A 21,335-nucleotide genomic window follows, 5' to 3' on the forward strand; every position below is an offset into this window, starting at 1 on the left:
AAATAGTGTGTCCATAAATAATAAAATCAATCATGAAACTGATATGACTACTCATTCATCCCCTTCTGCTAGACAAAGCCAATGATCCCAAACTGTGCTGGGGAATTTATGTGCTCAGTCACTGGGAAGTGATTTCTGCAGTTCTTACCCAACCTCTCAGATCTGTGGGATGGAAATCAGGTCACAGTGTCACAGACACACTGGCTTAGAATTAGATCATCAGCCCTTGAGTAAATAACGTGCATGTTTCTAACCACCTGTAATTACCCCACACTTTTCTCAGCAACTCGGACACCTTCCAACTTCCCCGAGGTCTGGAGGATTTCTGTTTTGCTAAAGAGAGAGATTTGGTCTAATTTAGGATTTATCAACATTCTTTCATGGAGAGGATCAGTGAGCTGTTTTCTTTGCAATTTCTCTGTCAAATCTACACTGCTTCTGTAAGCTGTTTCTGAACTGGATTTACGATGGATTACTCCCACCATTGGGGATGTGCTCATTTCACACAATCGCTTTCTAAGTGGTGGTTTCCAGTTTGCTGTGTCTATGGAGCTTGCTGTACAGCCTTTTGTATATCAAGTTTGTAGAACAGTTCATTCAACTTTTCCTTGAAATTTTATTTTTTTTAATTTTCTTATGAATCTGATAAACCTATTTATCAGAACTGAGAAACGTATTTATTTATCTAATTTTTCTTTTGTTGTATCTGACTGTGTCACTCCAGTTAAAATAAAACCACCTTGGTGAAAATAAAGGCGATTTCTTTGCATTTACTGGATTATATGTCACAGCACCTGAAAAGGTTTGCCATCCATGTGGAGACCATGTAAGCAGTTATGACCGCTGTCTCGTCTGCAGAGATTACCTCTTCCACGAAAAGGAGGACCGTCCTCCCTGGCATGCAGATGGCACTGACCTACGCAGCCAAGCCGGAATTGTTCCCCTTACACACCAGGAGCACGGGACTCGAGGCTGTGAGCGGCTTTAAAGAAACCCAGATACACATTACATGTTGATTGATTTAACCAAATGAGTGGGGCTAAGATTTTAAAATGCTGAGAGTCCAACTGAGGGCAGAAAAGCTTCACCAGTGAGGTGAGGCATCACACCTATCAGGGCTCACTCCCTGTGACTTGAGAGAAGGGAGTTCCATAAACGGAGAAGATCCTGACTGGCGCACTGTGCTTTGCCTGGGACAGGTGATCATATGCCCTGTGACACAAACTGACTATGTTACGGCTGGTCCGTAGTTAATACAGTTGCTGACAAAACAGCAGGCCAGTGTGATTATGTAAATAGTAATGGAGTGCTTGAGGGGCCAGGCAATACCTATCTTATTGATAAGAATACAGTGCTTTAGCTGAGCTGCCTTTATACAGTTTATAAGAAAAAATTGAGTACAACATAAATCATTTGTGCAGTGAAGTTCTTAACAGGACAGCACTGAAATGAAGGCAGCAGCTTCTCCCCCAGAACCCGAGCCAGGCTAGACTTGGGGGGCCCATGCAATCTGCCATAGCATGCAAGCAGATTTGTGCAAGTGTATTTGTACATTTTTCAGGAGGATGGGTTCATAACTCTCATTTTATTTCTCAAAGGTCCATGAAACCTCCCCTACCACCTCCCCCAACCCGCCACGCTCTACCCCCACCATACACAAACACACAAAGAACTCTGTCACAAGGCCACACCCTCTGGGGAGCAGAAAGGGCTTTTTAATTTCTCTGTAGAACAAAGCACTAACATCATAAACACAGGCCTACAGAAATGCCAGTATTTAAAAAGCTTTACGTATCTGAACAACTGTAAGTGACTTCTTTTCATTGAACCCAGCTATAAAAAAAACATGCAAGAGAGTAAGAAACCATGTTTATTGCTTCTTTGGTACAACAAGAGACGTGACCTCAAACCTTGAAAATAAATAATCTCATCAATAAAACTACTGAACGGTAGGGTATTAAGACTCTTTCTTTGCTTTCACATGGACGAGCCCAAAATACGAATGGGTTTGGATACAGTACAGTTCAGCAGAAAGGCAAGCTGACGCTGAGAACCCCACGGGTGTAAGGAAAACACCCCAAGTGGCACAGCAACTGCAGAGTCCCCAGGAGCACAGTGATGGGGATCTTAAGCACCAATTCTCTTGACAGTAATGGGGCTGCTTCTTAACTAATCTGGTAAATCCTTGCAGAGCTGGAACGAGCGTCTGAGAACACGCGCTCACTACAAAATGGAAGTAACTACTGCAACTGAGGTAAACCAAACAGCGTCTCTGTTTATTGGCACAGCGGCCCGTGACGTACCACACACGGATAGCACACGTGAGTTCAAGAGCCTGGGGATGGGACTGTCGATTCACTCAAAAGGAGGGGTGTTGTCTGTCTGATCCATTGCTCTGTGGCTCCCCTCAAAGAGAAAGGAGAAAGGATTTGCTGAATAGCACCATTGTCCTAAACCTGATGGTCAGATCGACTCCTAGGGTACCACTGAAGGGGCCGTTCTCCCCCAGGCGCCTTCTTCAGGTGTGGTTTCCACCGACAGCCGCGTGGCACCAAGCCCCTCACTGATTGGGACCTTTGCTGTTGAATGCCCGCTGACCGGCCTGCAGGGTGCAGGACGCTGGCTCGCAGAAACCAGGGGGACCCGGGGGGCCTGGGGGGCCGGGCACACCGGGGATGCCCGCCACCCCAGGGGGGCCTCGCTCGCCGTCCCGGCCGTTCCTCCCGTAGCTGGCAGGACCCGGGTCACCTGAAACACACAGAAGGCACGCTCGTGAGCAGGAGACCCGCAGACGCAGACGCAGAAGGCACTGGCTCCTCCCCGGCCCGGCAGCGTGTGCAGAGGGCCTGGAGAGACGCTTTTAGAAATGACGGGATGGCCAAACTAGATCTGGATGGTGGGACAGGATCCCTTCATGGCAGTTGAGTCACTGCAAAATGAAAAGTGTTAGGAGACCCCGGAATGTCTCATCCCCTCTCCCATCTGCCGGATACAGCAGCCTCTCCACACAGATGTCTGCTGAGCCCAGGAACAGGCCGACTCAGATGCCAAACACACCTGGACCTCAATCTGTTAATAATTCATCGATACAGTTTGTACTTATTACATAATGGAATTATGTTGGACCCAGTGGGTTAAACAATTATTCCATCAAATTATTCCATCATCATATGTATATTAATCATTAAAATGAATTTCACCTGATTCTGACTTTTTTAACTTGGCTACTAGCAGATTTAAAATCATACACGCCAACTCGTGTTTGCGCCTCACGCTGTATCTCTTCAGACCACGCTCCTGTAGCAGCCGCCCTTATTTCTAGCGGGTGATCAAGTTCCAGGCAGGGAGACGTGCCCCTGGGTGGTTGGAAGATGCAGACAGGTGGCTGGAAGGCCTAGCTCTGCCGTACGAGTCACTCATCTCCCTGTCTCCTCATCCACAAGATGGATGATGCTGCCTGAGAACTATATTCTCTGCCTGAATGCACCTGATGAATGACTATTAGAAAATTAGTGCTTTGTGTTTCTTAGAAGACTGTGCAATGCACCCCACAAAGCTCCTTGAAATCCTTCTCATCAGAGCTTTACCCCAACAGGAACGACACACTGCCCTAAGCTCTTGGGAGGCGGTGGGGGGAGGGTGCGGGGGGGGGGGTTCTTTCTTTCGTTAAGTCCAAAGATTGTTTGGTTCCTCCCTGAACCAGTGAGGCATGGAGTCACAGACCCCATAACAAAGAGACACGTTTCTGCGAACATTCTCTCCATTGCACTAGCATGCCGTCACATGATGCCTGCAACGGTGGTGATACCAGAGGCGTGTAAAAGGAATCCTGTGTGCCAGGATAACACAGTGTTTACAGAGATCCTCCTTTGGGTCCGGGCTTCCCTGGTGGTTCAAATGGTAAAGAATTTGCCTGCAACGCAGGAGATGCAGGTTTGATCCCTGCGTCGGGAAGATCTCCTGGTGAAGGGCATGGCAACATGTTCCAGTATTCTTGGCTGGAGAATCCCAGGGACAGAGGAGCCTGGCGGGTCGCATGGGGTCACAAAGAGTCTGACACGACTGAGCAACTAACACTTTGATTTCTCCTCGTGTCCACGGTCTTAACTTGGCTATTAAGCCAAAAGCTGAAAACAAAATCTATACATTCAATTATATTCACTTAGATTTAGTTCCTTTCCCTGTTTCTTGGCAGTTTTTAGTTTTCTGTCCCTATTTTCAGTTCAGTTCAGTCGCTCAGTCGTGTCCAACTCTTTGCAACTCCACGAACTGCAGCATGCCAGGCCTCCCTGTCCATCACCAACTCCCAGAGTCCACCCAAACCCATGTCCATCGAGTTGGTGATGCAATCCAACCATCTCATCCTCTGTCGTCCCCTTCTCTTCCTGCCCTCAATCTTTCCCAGCATCGGGGTCTTTTCCAATGAGTCAGTTCTTCACATCAGGTGGCCAAAGTATTGGAGTTTCAGCTTCAACATCAGTCCCTCCAATGAACACCCAGGACTGATCTCCTTTAGGATGGACTGGTTAGATTTCCTTGCAGTCCAAGGGACTCTCAAGAGTCTTCTCCAACACCACACTTCAAAAGCATCGATTCTTCTACGCTCAGCTTTCTTTACAGTCCAACTCCCATATCCATACATGACCACTGGAAAAACCATAGCCTTGACTAGATGGACCTTTGTTGGCAAAGTAATGTCTCTGCTTTTGAATATGCTGTCTAGGTTGGTTATGACTTTCCTTCCAAGGAGTAAGCGTCTTTTAATTTCATGGCTGCAGTCACCATCTGCAGTGATTTTGGAGCCCGGAAAAAGCTTATTTATCCCATTTGCCTTCTGTTGGTCTTGTTGTAGTGATCTGGTCTTTTTCAGCTGCCTTATTACACAGCCCACATACTTTTAGAAGGAAAACTACATTATAGACACTGCTTTACACATAACATTCTTCCCATTATACTTACTATTAGGTCCACAAAAAGCCACATTACAGGACAAAATGTAGCGAAGCTGTAAGGGAATAATTATCTCTGACTCTATACATCTCAAGGCTGTAGACAAGCAGATATAAGTAATTTCCCTTCATTTATCTCATAAGCCTTCATTTGACTACAACAAGTGATGAAGCAGGTAATTCTGTGTTTCCCTCTCAAGACAAGGTCTACCCCTAACCCACGGCGCCTGTTGACAAGGCTTTAGCAGAACCCTGCCTTTAAGCAGAGCCTATTCAGATTTACTGCCACGGAGACAGTTAAAGGTTCAGTTGGTCTTTTAAGGCTTAAAAAGAGAGACCAGATATAAACGCTTTTAAATGGTCAGGCTGGACAAACGGCAGCCCATGAGCCAACGCTGGGGTTGTGAACAGTGTTATCAGGACACAGCGTGTCTGCTGTTTGCACACTGCCCTGGCAGCTCGGCACTACACAAGCAGAGGTCCGGGCTGCAGCAGAAGCCGTCTGGCCCTTGGGGCTCAAAAAGCACGGTCTTGCAGCAGGGGAAGGAGAGGACAGGAAAGGAAGAGAGTGGCACTGACACATAAACATGACCGAGCTAAACAGACAGCCAGCAGGAGCTGCTGTATAGCACAGGGAGCTCAGCTGGCTGCCCCGTGATGACCTGGAGGAGAACAGGAGGGGTGGGAGGGAGGTTCACGAGGGAGCGGGTATATGTATACTTATGCACATATGCATATATATGCATACATATGCAACATATGTGTGTTTGTGTATATATATATATATATACAGTTGTAGAAATATAGAAACCTCTTTTCAACTGCTGAAGAGAAAGCATGAATCGAAATTGCTCTTACTCTGCTTTGCCTGCTTCATGGGTGTCTGAGCTACACTGCTAAGTCACTTCAGTCGTGTCCGACTCTGTGCAACCCCATAGACAGCAGCCCACCAGGCTCCCCCGTCCCTGGGATTCTCCAGGCAAGAACAGTGGAGTGGGTTGCCGTTTCCTTCTCCACTGAGCTACACTAACAGCCTAATAGTTCGAGTTTTCTGAAATTTCAAGGACCTATAAAATGTTACTGCCAAACCTTTCATTTTTTAAAAAATGAACGTCTGTATAATTCTCTGTACTAACACTAGAGGGCAGTCATGTTACACACACAGAGGCCCAGCCTCTCAGCCCTAATAACACCTGCAATGCAATAAAAGGGACTAAGACACAGGCTTTAAAACAAAACAAAACATGGAAATCATTTCCAGCATTCAATAGGGAATTTCTCACCTTGTTCTTAGTGCTTGACAGAGCACATATGTTTCAGGCATTAGTGTATAAAGTGGGTTGTTTACATAAGATCCCCACACCCCAATAAAAGAGTGGAGACAGGACAGCCGCAGAAAAGGGGTAAGTGACTATGCTAGAGTCGAGCCCGGGCTTCCCAGGTGCCACTGGTGGTAAAGAACCCACCTGCCGACGCAGGAGACATAAAGGGCTTGGGTTCAATCACTGGGTCAGGAAGATCCCCTGGAGGAAGGCGTGGCAACCCACTCCAGTATTCTTGCCTGGAAAATCCCATGGACAGAGGAGCCTGGAGGGCTACAGTCCATGGGGTCGCATAGAGTCGGATATGACCCAAGCAACTTAGAAAGCACACACACAGACTTAAGCTTAAAGCGAGTGTGCCCTTTCTGTCTGGGGACTTCTTCACTCAGGATCCACAGGTAAAGCTCATCTATCTGCAAACCTTGAACAAGAAACCTGGTACAGTAAGTGCGAGTCAGTCTAACGTCCGGGTCACGTTCACACACAACGATTATTTAAGGTCCTCGTTCTCCCAGCACGCTTAGATACACAAAGAAGTCAGGGCCCACTCTTAAATATCTTTTCTTCATATCCCCAGAGTGGGAAGCAACTGGTCCCTAGTGAACAAGTCCAGTGGCAACAGGCAAAGAGTTACTGGTGAAGAGACACTCATCAAAGGTCTCTGTTAAGAGACAGACACGGGAGAGGTTAAGGCAGGGGGCAGGGTCTAAGGTCCCAGAGGGCTTGCTCAGTGCGGTCCCCACAGCTCTGGGACAGGAGCAGAAAAGGAAATGTGCCAAAGTCAGGGGTCAGAATGGCAAGACAGACCCAGCACACACCTGGACCGCCCGCACGACACTGTCCACAGCAAGAACTTGGACACAGGAATGTCGGCCTTGTCACTTACTACCCGAGAGATCTCTGTCGAGGCCCGTGACCTTTGTGAGTCTGTGTTTCCTCAAACATAAAAGGAGGAATAATAATAACTAAATTTGCAGAGTAGTTGCCAGAAGCCAGGTGCTATGCTAAGTGCTTTCCAGGTATTAACACATCCACAGATCCTCCTAAATGAGGAGGGTCTTCCCATGCCCGGGAAGCCCAACTCCACCTCCCTCCCCTCTTACACACCTGCCCTGCCCACCTCTGGCTGTGAGACGCAAACTGGACGATCTGTGTCCATGTTTAGACGACAGGGTGCTACAGCCAATTTGACAGTCCCTGCAATTGTCATGATAAGAACCCAAGGTCTGTATTAGACGATGGACCATCACACCCTCAAGGGGCACACGATACTTCACAGTGAACACGCTGAGAGAAGGAGGGCAGACAGAGGCCGAAAACAGTCCAGAAGGAGCACAGCCATTCTGACAACTGGCAGATAATGAAGGTATTGCATTTCTTCCAATACATCAGCTATGTTAGCACAAAGAAGAATGACCCAACGATCTTCTTTCCATTCAGAAGGACCCGAGTCCCAAATTCAACAACAGGTCGCAGAATATCCTGTTCTGCCAGTTCCCTCCTTTACTTAAGATGTGTGTTATCTACAAGGCTCCAGACAAGTCCCTGAACACAGCCCTGGTGAAGGCTCCCCTGGGTCCCAAAGTCCTCCTCCTGTCAGGATTGTGAGAGACCAGAAATCACTTTCTTACCCACACTCCAAGGTCTCCCAAGGATATTTAAAGAGGCCCAGCTACTTGGTGACGTGATATCCTGGGACCAACGCTTTGCACTTGCGGTCTGGAGTCACAGCAATTCAGCGGACGGAGAGTCTGAGGTGTTAGGGGCAGTGCTGACTGACAGAAGGTCGAGAAAAAGCCATAAAGGCTGAGCCAGGGCCCAGCTCTGCACTTCAGCCACCTCAAAATGCAGCAGTGCGTTTGTCACATTAATAATAGTTCGAATAAATGGCATTTCTGGAGCATCCACTATAGCCAGAAACTGTCCTAGGCTCCTTTCATGGATTGATTGTTCTTTAATTCTCAGAATTAGACTCTCCGGGAGATGGGATTGATTACTATCACTGTTTTGTAAGTGGGACACCAAGGCACGGAGCCAATCAGGAACTAGCCCAACGCCATAAAGCTCGGAAGTGACTGTCAAGGTGTAAAGCCAGATATCTGAATCACAGAGCCCACACTCCCAAGGGCCACTCTCAGAGGACTTGATTTAGAGGCAGAATGGCCCCAAAACCTCTTGCTCAGGGACTGAATGGATTTGAGAAACTGTCCCCTGAGTACGTTTAGGCAGACACGGGGATATGAGCCAACCCGAAACCAACGATCCCGCTGGTGCCTCAAAGCGGATGTAGACACAGACCTGACTGCGTGCTTCGGCCAGTGAGCCTCGATTCTTTAAAGACTAATCTGTAACTCTGAGTTCACCCTAAGTAACGTCAAATATCCCCTCAACGAAAATGTACCTAAAGCACAGAAAAACACAGATGGATAGAACCAGGAAGGGAGGGGCGAGGGCTGGAAAAATGCAGCAAGGAAACAGAGGACAGGCTTCCGAGTCCTGGACAAACCTGACTTTAACAAACCAGATTTAAGCCGTAACTCCAAGACTAACATATAGTCATTTTCACAAGGAAGACCAGCTGAGGGTCACGGAGAGCTGCCGGGGATGACTTGCCCTACCTGACCACTCACCCACACACGGATGACTGGTGTCCTAGAAAGCAAATCCACGGAGCCCCTTCCGGGCCGAGCAAGGGTCCCGGGACACCATTCAAACCGCACAAATACAAGCTGGTCTCCACCTTCCTATTTTTAAACGCAAAATGGGATTTATCAACAGATTTTTTTGAAAGCAGAAGTCACCAGACACAATAATGTATTTTTGGTAAATTGTGCCAGTACTACAAGCTGCTGATCCAGGAACTGTAATTTGCCAACAAAATGGGAGAAGGAGAAATTGTCAGGATCTCTTTCAAATACACGGATAATTAGGTAAATCGTAATGATGTTGTTTTATTAGCCTTCAAACATTCTATTCCTACCACGAATAAGGGAGACGAGTCCTCAGAAAAGTCTGTTTTCCTTTTCTTTCTGCTAGACATCCGTCAATGAATCCAGACTTTCAGTTCAGTTCAGTCGCTAAGTCGTGTCCGACTCTTTGCGACCCCATGAACCGCAGCACGCCAGGCCTCCCTGTCCATCACCAACTCCTGGAGTTCACTCAGACTCACGTCCATCGAGTCAGTGATGCCATCCAGCCATCTCATCCTCTGTCATCCCCTTCTCCTCCTGCCCCCAATCCGTCCCAGCATCAGTCTTTTCCAATGAGTCAACTCTTCGCATGTGTGGCCAAAGTACTGGAGTTTCAGCTTTAGCATCATTCCTTCCAAAGAAATGATGCTAAAGCTGAAACTCCAATTCTTTGGCCACCTCAACTTTACTGTTTATTAAAATCTTCCCTGGGTCCCATTCAACTCCAGCCAGATTTTCTTTCCTTTTCTGATCACAAAGGCTTCCTTTTCCAATCACAAAAATTCATCAACTTGTGAAAACATCTTGACAGGCCCACCAATTACCATTTTAGAAAGGCAGCGTTTGAGCTATCTCCAAATGCATTCATATTTTTAAAAATTATTTTAAATGAGAAAGTGATCACCAGGAGTAATGAAATGGATAATTAGAAAGCAATGATGTTTGGGGGCTGCAATTATAGCCATGATTGACTACGTAAGCCTCCAGCAGAATTAGAAAACGATCATTTCTTTGCTAGATTTCCCTCAACCAAGTTTTGCAGATCCACGGCAGGAGTGTGGGCCACCCTCCTTCTGCATAAGCCCCCTCCCCTGACCAGTCTCCCCAGGGACTTCAGGGGGCCTTCCTGAGCCTTGGCCCTGAAGCGCTCACAACGTTTACTGGAGGCTCAGGCTATTCACGCTCTTCACCTGAACTGGATTTCAGGCCCCAGGAGGCCGCTTCTGCACTTGGACTTGGCGGATGCATCCCGCGGATTCACATGGGACAGCCTGGACCTCGGCCACAGAGTAGCCGGTGTGTAAGGAGAGCAGACACCCAGTGAGAGTGCCCGCTGTCACACAGACATGACTGTGTCACCTCAGTCTACCCAGCTGGGCTACATTCTTGGAGTGACTCCTGCGATAGGAATGCGCAGGTTTACTTATTTTGGGATATGGGTTTCTGGAGGGTCTGGGTGTTTGAAGGAAAAGCTTTCAGAATAAAATTTCAGTTATTCCCTGTGCAACATGAGTAGCTGAAAACTTGGATTCGTCTTCCTGTTGCTCTGACGTTTTAGTTAAAAAAAAAAAGAAGAGAAAACTAACACTGGGCTAGAAACAGACAGGGCCCCATTCATCCAGAATTTTAGTGCATTGTGGCTGGACCTCCACAGCAATTTTTAACGTATTTACTTAAGAAAGTAACATTTCAAGGCATGTATTCTTCTCTCAAAGAATACAGACATGATTTATAGACTATTAACTTATAGTTATAAGTTTATAGACTATTTATAGTCTTAATTTATAGACTATTTAACTCTTCATTAAAGGTGGTCTTCAAAAATTGATGTCGGTCATTATTATCACATGATAAACAGAGGTAATCAAAGAGCCATACTTTACAGTGTGATCCAGTTCAGACCACCTGCTCCATACCACTTCCCACCTCACCCTGCCTTCATCCTTACCTGGGAGACCCGGAGCTCCTGGCAAACCTTTGGGACCTCTTCCTGGGGGGCCACGATCCCCTCTTTCTCCTGCATCACCTGTGTGTCATAAGAAATGTTACTTTTCTGTATGTCTATAAAAATGAACATAAAGCATAAACATAAATTCAACTTAAAGCAAAGCCTACGTTCAGAAACCAAAAAGTTATGAGGTTGCCACTAACTAGGTCTTACTAAGTACATAGCGAGGCATAAATCGAGTTAATTATATTAAGATATCTAAGGGGGAAAAAAATCAAATGATCGTATCGGTAGATGCTGACAAGCCACTGATACAACATTCAATAAAGTAAGTACCAAGCTACTTCCCTAACATGATAAAGTCCATCCATCTCAATCTTGAAGCTGGCACAAAGCTTAACAAGAAACACAATAGCAGTTTCACTGAAGTCAGAACATTATTAATACAAACACGCCCACTTTATCACTATTATTATTTGGTTTGAGCCATCCCTGCTTTCAGGTGACATGACTGTTTTCTTAAACCCTAGAAAATCAACTCAAAACCTACTATAGACAATAAGAGAATTCAGCGAGGTACAAAATACATGGAAATCAATATTTGTTATATATATAAACAACAGCCAGTTATAAGATGCAGTGAACAAAAGTCTCATTTGTAATGATGACTAAATCATCAATAACTAGGAAAAGAAGTTTAATCAGAAATATGCAAATCCAATATGAGAGAAAATTGAGGGAACTTCCCTGGGGGTGCGGTCGCTAAGAACCCACCTTCCAGTGCAGGAGACACGGGTTCCATCCCTAGTCCAGGAAGAGTCCACACGCGACAGAGCAACTGAGCCTGTGCACCGCGGTTACCGAGCCCTCGCCCCAGAGCCCATGAACTGCAATGACTGAAGCCTGCCTGCCTGCCAAGCCCGGGTTCCACAACACGAGAAGCCCATCCACCACAAGGAAGAGCGGCCCCCGCTCACCACTAAAGAAAAGCCTGTGCAAAGCGGCGAACACCCGCCGCAGACAAAGAAAGAAATAAGTAGAGCGGCCCCCGCTCACCACTAGAGAAAAGCCTGTGCAAAGCGGCGAACACCCGCCGCAGACAAAGAAAGAAATAAGTAGAGCGGCCCCCGCTCACCACTAGAGAAAAGCCTGTGCAAAGCGGCGAACACCTGCCGCAGACAAAGAAAGAAATACGTAACTCTTTAAAAAGAAAGAAAGAAAACTGAACAGAAGCTTAAAACAATCTAAATATCCATTAAAGAGATATATACACTATGGAACTTCCACGGAGTGGAATATTATGCGTGGGTAAAGAAGAATCAGGAAGAAGGTTTGTGAAATGATGCCCAAGACATTGTTAAGTGTAAAAAGCAAGGCCCAGATGACTTACTAAAGGACAATGTGATTTGTTGCTAAAAGGACATAGGGAAAATATATATATATTCATAGATCCTTTATAGAATCGCTGGTAAGGGTATATCGAAAACTAAGAACAGCGATTCCCTAATGGAAGGATAAAGGAAACCAGGCAGATAGGAGACAGGGATGGGACAGACACTCTTCACTGAGTGTTTTTTAATACATTTAAAAACTCTTGAACCATGTAAATTTAGCATCACCAAAAATAAATTAATGAAGTTTCAAAATGTAAACTGCACTGTCACAGTGCCTACGTTTCGTTTCTGTCTCATTATTTATAGGGAAGGTACTTTGGATTGCAGCCAACCATGTGCATTTGCAAGACCGCTGATTGAATTCAGGAATTGAGCAGCCACGCAACAAAACCTGCATTCATTATCCTGGCCCCTGCAGAGGCCAAACTTAGAAACCTGGCCTCATTAACAAAACACCCTAATACCTTAGTTAACAGGTGTTAAATGACATTGACTATGCCTAGTAGAAGACAACTTCTACTACCCATTAGCAAAGTAGTATGCTATTATTATACTATATCCTTAGAAGATGCAATGGCGTTTCACAATAAGTTCTGTACGTAATCTTTTTATCCAAATATTCGTATCAATCCAACCTCATTAAATATCGACAGCTTTGTTACAATTTAAAAAACAAAATCACACACAGAAAGAAAACAGGAAGAATATCTGTACAACCATCTGTGCATTTGTCAAATAGTCAAAAATCTCTTATTAAGAAATGAATGTTTAGTAATCATACTTTGACTTTAGCTGTGAATGTCCTTGTGTGAACATTTATATGATGAATCAACATTTTGAAGATAATTTAAATTTTATAAATATTATGTAGGGATATACATAATATTCAAGCTCAGCTTGAACTCATATATAAACTAGCTATTTTTTACACTCATCATCAATATGACATTACTATAGTAGGAAGATATGACAATTAGCATTTTAAAAACTAACAGCTTATGCTCTCTTGTTAACTTGGCAATTTAAATGTCATTTCACTGTAATTCTCAAGGCTGGCAGTGAGAAAGTGCCACGTTTTCTGAAAACACGAGATGAAGATTATAAATTAAAATGCAACTTTCACGGAGATAGTGACAGTTAAGCACATTTTAGCATGAAGCCACACCACCTTCAAAATGTTTGCAAGGAATAAGACCACTGCCTCTTTAAAACAACATATATATATATATATGTGTGTGTGTGTGTGTGTGTAAACCAAGTCATAGGAAAAAATGGATATAAGGGGTGAAATGATGTGAAATTTCTGGAGAGATATGAAAACCTTAACAAAAAATCATAATCCTAGAACTGAAAAATACAAGATCTGAAAGTAAAAACTCATTGGATGGAATTGCCAGCATATTTGGACACTGCAGAATGAAGGGAACACAGCGTGGTAACATTAATTAACAGCACTGTATGATATGTAGAATAACATCTTTTACAAATCAAAGAAAAGACCCTTGTCTTAGCTTCGATGCTCTTTCTGGAGGTCAGTCATGGAAAAACACGTTCTCGACAGGCCCAGGACACAGCCACACTGCAGCCTGCGGCAGCTACGCTGTGCAGGCTCTGCTCCCCGCAGGGTTACTCTGCTTCAGCAAACACTGGCCACATCTTCCTCCAAGATGTAGAGAGCTGGCCTGGGAGCTAAAGCCCACCTCTGTTAGCCTGTTGTGTCAGAAAGGACATATAAAAAGCTTATAAAAGATGCTTTGGATACAGTAGGAAGGGGATAGACACTTTGAGTAGAAAAATAGCTTTTTATGTTCAGAGTGGGGGAATCTAGAGAAATTCATATTGCTCCAAAACTGCTACTGAATCCATCTATTTGGAAGCTATACTCTGCTCCATCCTCAATCGAGGATGAACACCGGAAAAGGTGAGGCTCAGGTGTGCCGGTGTACTTTCCCTAGCTGTCACTGACACAGAGACATGTCTGCTTGAGGTCCACTAAAAGATTTTAAAATACAAACAGCCTGTCTCAAAGGGGCTTAAAATTAACAAACCACAAACATTTATAAAGAGTATTTAGGACAAGAAAGACTTATTTAATTCTAAGAAAAGTGAACCCAGGGCCAGTCAGGGGTCACCTTTCATGAAATGAGCACACAGCCCTAACACGTTTGCGTAGAAGTGTGTAAGACATGTCGGCAAAAACAAACAAAATACTCAAACACAATGGAAGCTTTGAGTGTGGTCTGAGGCTTATTTCTACTAGCTCCTGTTAAAAATGTTCCGCTGTGTTTTTCCAAGTAACTTTTAAGGAAAAAAACAGTAATTTGATTAAGATACAGCCTGAACTGTTAAAAGCTTAGTAAAACTGGTTTATTAATAGTTAAACTTGTCTGCTTAGGAATTTCCCTGGAAAACACCCTCAAAGTGACTATGGCAAACCCAGACTCCCATCATCCCTTCTCTTATTAAGGATGAAAAAAAAGGCAAAGAAACACATCTCTTCTCTGATCAGTAAAATGGTAAAGTTTCAAGTGGTGGAGTGTTTATTCTCAGGGAAAATTTGAGCTCTAAGCTTTGGGCGTTAGAACACCGCGTGTTTTCTACTAAGTAGGACTATTAATGTCTGTGGAGGACAAGAAAGGTCAAGGCCAGCTACCTAGAACTGTACATCTTCAAACGTGTGTCAGCACTGAATGATATAGAAAATCTGATTGTTCCTTTCTGCCCACATCCCAATCTTAACAAGTAAAACTGAGAGAAGATGCTGCTTTAATGGCACCCAATGGCAAGAAAGGCATGAAGGAGGGCAGGGAGAGAACGTCTTTAGAAAAAAGAAAAGAACAGCCTCACTCCTAGTTTATAAGTTATGTCATGAATCCTGCAGGAAACAGGAGCAAGTCCCAAATACGATCAAACTCTGCTTGATGGATGGACTCAGTGCCAGAGACACTTCTCGGGTTTCAAATATAGAAATATAGTTTTCTTTCCTCCAAAATAAGGTTCGCTTGCTGGGGCCCATCCAGCCCCACCCAGACACAACTCTGCACTGTGACTCCCAGCTTCCCAGGAAGTTTTCAGGTCATGTACGCGTGTTAGGAGTGCTCCTCAGTTCTGCATGCACATTCAGATCACCTGCAGAATGTTTTTAAAGTCTGACACCAAGTAACCAGGTGGATAGTGGTAAAGAACCCGCCTGCCAATGCAGGGGACGGAGGAAACGTGAGTTCAGTCTCTGGGTAAAGAAGATCCCCTGAAGGAGAGCATAACAACCCACTCCAGGATTCTTGCCTGGAGCATCCCATGGATGGAGGAGCCTGGTGGGCTTACAGTCTGTAGTGTCACACAGAGTCAGACAAGACTGAAGTGACTTAGCACCAAGTAACCAAGCCAAGTAGATCACAGTATCTGGGAAGGGGCTGCAGTCACAGGCAGGGTTGAAGGCTCCTCGGGTAAGTTCCATGGGCAGCCCGGGCTGTCTCCCCTGGGCAGGCCGTCCTGACTCAGCAAGCACACAGATCTCTTCCTTCCTTAGACGGAAGATGGGACTTCAGGAGCCAGCTCCTACGAACTCAAGGTTAAGCTCCGCCCCCAAAATGGAGGCTTCCTTAGAGCCGAAGAAAACAGGGCTGTGATCCCCATCACCTTACAAGGCGGTCCTTCCCAGGGAAGACAGGCAACCGCCCTGCACGAGCACATCTCCGCTGGGGGCCCCTCTACAAAGTCTCTGCCTCAGGGAGCCTGGGTGGGCGGAAGGATCTGCCTTCCGAACAAGGTCTCTGGTGATGCTGAGGCCGCGGGGACCACTCTTGTGAATCACCGCTCCTTGGTGCCCTTTAGTGACCACATGCAGGCAGAGGAGTCACCGTGGGCTGGAGCACAACAGAGACAGCTAAGCCAACAGTCCGACCACGGTATGGGCTTCCCTAGAACAGTTTACGTTTGCGGGTGAGTGCGGCGTGATCACAGGGAGTACCTCCGGTATGAATTCCTGAACAGAAGCTCAGAGTGGGACCGAGATGAATGGCTAAGGGATCCTTTCAGAGAAGAGGTCCAGCTCTCTGTAAGCTGAACTCAGAGCTCTCTGCATAGATGACTCTGTCCAGCCTCCAAAAACATGGCAACTGTGCCAAATTCACAAGAGGCCCCAATTAGAGCTCTCTCTTTTTTTTTTTTTTAACATGCAGCTCTTTACATGCCAAAAAAAAATAGTGAACAACACTGTTCCAACTGAGGGTGTTGTGAGCTAAATGCATCTCCCATTCAATTATAGATCCAGAAAGACAGCTTGCTTGACCTCTGACCATTTGCACCATATTTATCCCTAATTGGAGCATCTCTGTCTAAAAAACAGAAATCCCTCTCTTGGTTTTTTTTTGTTTTTTTTTGTTTTTTTATTGAAGGATAATTGCTTTACAGAATTAAAATAGATAGCTAATGACAATTTGCTGTATGGCTCAGAAACCTCTCTTGTTTTTGACACCACGTCTTTCTGAAGTTCCCAGAAAGCTGTCAGTCACTCATCGTGATACAGAAACTCCAAACTTTTCATCCTTTTGGTCAATTATCCGGGGTACACTGGCCCCAAGCTGACCTACTCACCTGAACTAGCAAGCACCATCTGAGGCAGCCCATTCTTCTGCAAATTCTGCAGAATACCTAACACACTCACAATCCTATTTTCCTACAAGACACCGGTTTCAAGAGCTTAACTTGCTTTAAATAAAAGGAGAAACAAACTCTCTCACACCCTCTCAACATGTTAAATAAGGAATACGGTTGTACTTTAGAGCTGAAAAAAATAATCCATCAAAACAGATATACAATGTCACTCTTTAAAAGGAGAAGGGGGTTTCCCTGGTAGTCCAGTGGTTAAGACTCTGCGCTCCCAATGCAGGGGGCATGGGTGTGATCCCTGGTTAGGGAACTAAGACCCCATATGCATATTTTTGGCATGGCCAAAAACAAATAAATAAAAGAAGAGGGAGGCAGCTTTAACTTGCGATGAGATTTTTCTGACATCCTGCTAACAAGCCTCATTAGTTGAAGTAATAGATACACTCCAGAGCCAGTCGCCATCTCAGAAGACCTCTACAATGATTTCAGGGTCTCAAAAAACAAACAAAAAGTCTGAACGATCCTGAAGTTTATCTTGAACTACGACCAAAGCAGCATGACTGGAAAAGATCGAGACCAAAAGTCAAGGAACCTGAATTCTGGTATTGGGTCTATTGCCATCACACACCAAGGTCAAGAAAATACCAAATGACAGCTTTTTAATCTTCACCAGCCCCACAGAACAGAACGATAATTTCACGTCACAGACACCTGGCACTTGCCAGGACAAGTGAATTCACCTAAAAAAAGAAAAAAAATGGCCAGTGTGTGTTCCTGGTTCCACATGAGTAAAAGGCCTTACCTTTAGGGCCCCTCACACCGAGAGCACCAGGGGGACCCTTCATGCCCGGGAGGCCGCGGAGTCCCATCTGGCCCGGAAAGCCATTCTCTCCAGGGGGACCCGGGGGGCCAGGGGGTCCAGGCAGTCCAGGGAGGCCCGAGGCTCCGGAGTCCGGACGCTTCAGACTCGCAGCCATCTGAGCAAAGTGCTCTACAAGGCAGTAAACAAAACCACCCACGGAAGTCAGAAACATGAAGGTGATTCAAGGGAAACGCGAACTATTTCAGGTGCCTTTTTTCTAAATGCTTCACCAGAGCTTCAGAACTGGGGGTGAGGGATGAATAAAGCTTGGTTGGTTTTCCCCCAGGGTTTCTGCCCCGAGGCATCGCTGATGCCACTGTGTTCAGCCCTCTGCGGGGAGAGCTGGTCCTGCTGCCTTGAGGCAGGGGAGAGGATAGAGGGATAGAGAACCTTAACCTTCAGGACCCAGCGTGTCCAAAAGGATAAGTGTGTCACCTGAACCTGGCTGGTTATCTGAAAACCCAGGATGGGAAGGAAGTGAGCTGCTCAACACAGCTGGAAGCAGACATCTTAAAGCTGTATCAAAGCCAAGGACATTGTCCAGAATTAGTACTAAGACACCGTTTGAGACCTGGGCTCATGTGCTTAGCTTGAACATATTACTTTATGTGAAATATCCTGAGGATCCATGACTTGCTAATAATTCTCCTTCTCAAGTTTTTTTCATGCCTGGAAGATACACCAGACGTTAATGAGAGCCTGCTTCTTGGGAATGGTCACAATCTGTCTTTAAAAATTTATAACTGTGTAGGTGTTTTCAGGAACCATTAAATAGATCAAGAATCATCTACTAAAACCAGAGAATAAGAACATTTTCCCATTAAAATACTCTAAGGGAAATATTCTAGTGTAATGTTTTTTAAAGCTTTGGGTGTGAAGGAGAAAATGAATTCGAAACATATTTCTCACCAAAATTTCTAAATTGGTCATATATGAATACCCTAGGTGGGCCTTATTTAAGTGAGGGTTAGCATAAAGTCATACTTTTCTCAACATGAAATGCTTAAAATGGAATTATCCTTTCAAAATAATATGTCTTCAATATTGGTTTCCAAATACAGAGGTGACAATTTCATCCTGCAAAATTCTATGCATCTACTTGACAAGCTAGACTATCTCATGAACACATAAAAGGTAAGTGTTTCTTCATGACAGAATTAGTTCCAACTAGAATCAGACATCGAGAAGGCAATGGCACCCCACTCCAGTACTCTTGCCTGGAAAATCCCATGGATGGAGGAGCCTGGTAGGCTGCAGTCCATGGGGTCGCTAAGAGTCAGGCAGGACTGAGCAACTTCACTTTTACTTTTCACTTTCATGCATTGGAGAAGGAAATGGCAACCCACTCCAGTGTTCTTGCCTGGAGAATCCCAGGGACGGCGAAGCCTGGTGGGTTGCCGTCTATGGGGTCGCACAGAGTCGGACACGACTGAAGCATCTTAGCAGCAGCAGCAGCAGAATCAGACAATAAATAGGAACTGCCATAACTACAGATGAATTTAGATAAAGGTTAAGAAATGTGAAAATATATATCACCATTTTGGCAAAATTCCAGTTATAGATTTTCTACCTATGTGGTGCATGAATGGAAATAATGGCCTTAAGCTTCTTAAGGGCAGAAGTCTACTGATCATTTCTCATATAATCTGCAGAGAGAGCCTAGGTCAATGCCAGGGACACACCAAGGGGTAGGACATTTAGAAGGGAAAGAGCCTGAGAATTTGTTTTCCAAAGGAGGGGAAAAAGTATGTGTGTGTGTGTGTGCGCGCGCCTGTGTGTGTGTGTGTGTGTGTGTGCGTGCATGCCTGTGTGTAGGCTGACCCAGAAATGTACTACTTTTCCTTGAGGCTATAAGCAAATGGCAACAAACTGTACAGAACAGAAGTGAAATTAATACTATTGAAAATCCCCCACCCTTTAAAGCCTACAAAAAGTCAAGCCATGACGATTTATTTACCTTGTATGACTCTCATGCAAACCTGCTTGATGTGCTGATCAGTCGGTGCTCTGCCCTGGGACGGAAAAGACAAAAGCCAGTTTGTCCACTAGCGAAGCCTACAAAGGGGGCATTGTTGAATGGAAAACCAACAGGCTGGGCAAGGGACCAGTGGCTGGATTTACAGGAGAACTGGCCCCACGCTCGCTGCGGAGCTGAGGTCGGGTGCCTCCCACCCCCACCTCAGCCCTCCCCCAGCCCCCCTCCAGCCCCCCTCAAGCCCCCGGCTCCCAGCCCCGCCAAGGGGCGGCACCTCAAGGGGAAAACCGCGGAGCCGGCCCGCACTCACCGGGGGGCCCTGGATCCCGGGCAGGCCGGTGGCGCCCTGCTCCCCCTGCACGCCGCGCGGGCCGGGCGGGCCTCGGGGTCCTTCCTCTCCAGGAAGCCCCCGGCTGCCTTCGGGTCCCCTCACGCCAGGCTCCCCAGGGTTCCCCGCCTGGAACACAGGGACGCACGTTAAGTCCAGCTTGAACACAAGGAGGGCGCCTGCTTCAGATTGAAATAAGCACTGACATGAAACTGTAGGTTCACCGACACTGCCTCCCAAGTTAAAAATCTAAGTACCAGTAGGTGTTGCCTCAGAGGTTACAAAGCCTCAAGGTGAAAATCCGTCATGCCACACAATTAACTCTCCAGTCTCTCAGAATTCCAATTCAAGTAAACATTTTAAAGATCTTTCTTTGGGGCCTAGATATTATTTCTAAAGTTTAAAATCACGTTCTTCATACTTTAAGCCATTTCTAAGAGCAAGTTTGTTTTTAATTAAACGTGTTAACTCTTTGGGGCCACAGAAAGACTACTGAGTTCATAAGACATGTTACACTGTGTATCACCAATACGAAAGCATAAAATAAAGATATTTCCAAGAACGTAAGTTATTTAGCCTTTATAACATTCTTTGGAGAATCTGAGGAAGCCAGATGTATCCAGGAATTATAAAACACTAACGTGAATTAAATCAACACATTTAAAATGCTGCATTTAAAATACCAGAACAAAAAGAGTGAGTCCATAATTTATCTAAGGATACAGGAAGTTAAAAATCTAAATATTAAAAGATGTTTAAACCACTACAATATTGTAAAATAATTAGCCTCCAATTAAAATGAATAAATTTATAAAAAAAATAAAACTTATCAAAAAATAAAGATGCTTAAAAAAACAAATCAATTATTTCCTTAAAATGAAACCATATACCAGTTAAATTTTTCATCTGAAAGCAGACCACTAAAAGCATCTTTACAGTCCTCATCTACAAAAACTGTTTTAAAGAGAAACTAATTTTTTGTTAAGCTACCTCCAGTGGAATTTGTGGCATAGCAGTTACAGTGACTGCTGTTTACAGAATAAAAATGAGAAGATAAAAGTGAAAGAGCATGGGGGAATGCCACTGTTCTAGATCTGATATTCATAAAGCTGCTCCGTCCAGCTTCCTTTTCATACCAACGTTTCTCTAAGAAAAGTCAACTCATTCAAACGTTCAGATGTTTTAAACTGAAGGAAAAATGGTAATGAAGCGATGCTTCCACCAGACACATCTTAAGAAAGCTCAGGGAGTATGCT

At 45.1% G+C, this 21,335-nt stretch overlaps 1 protein-coding gene across 1 annotated transcript in view; it reads right to left on the minus strand.

Moving 5' to 3' along the window:
- Positions 1-1,677: 1,677 nt before the first annotated feature.
- Positions 1,678-21,335, minus strand: part of COL9A1 (collagen type IX alpha 1 chain) — a 90,578-nt gene continuing 70,920 nt past the window's right edge. The window contains exons 35-39 of the mRNA XM_059890025.1: positions 20,062-20,208; positions 19,734-19,788; positions 17,717-17,905; positions 10,910-10,987; positions 1,678-2,748 (exon numbers count right to left, since the gene is read on the minus strand). Of these exons, the coding sequence (XP_059746008.1) occupies positions 2,561-2,748; positions 10,910-10,987; positions 17,717-17,905; positions 19,734-19,788; positions 20,062-20,208 (657 nt within the window). The 3' untranslated portion in view covers positions 1,678-2,560. The remainder of the gene's footprint in view (positions 2,749-10,909; positions 10,988-17,716; positions 17,906-19,733; positions 19,789-20,061; positions 20,209-21,335) is intronic.

The sequence above is a fragment of the Bos taurus genome, chromosome 9, assembly GCF_002263795.3.
Source record: "Bos taurus isolate L1 Dominette 01449 registration number 42190680 breed Hereford chromosome 9, ARS-UCD2.0, whole genome shotgun sequence".
NCBI lineage: Eukaryota > Metazoa > Chordata > Mammalia > Artiodactyla > Bovidae > Bos > Bos taurus.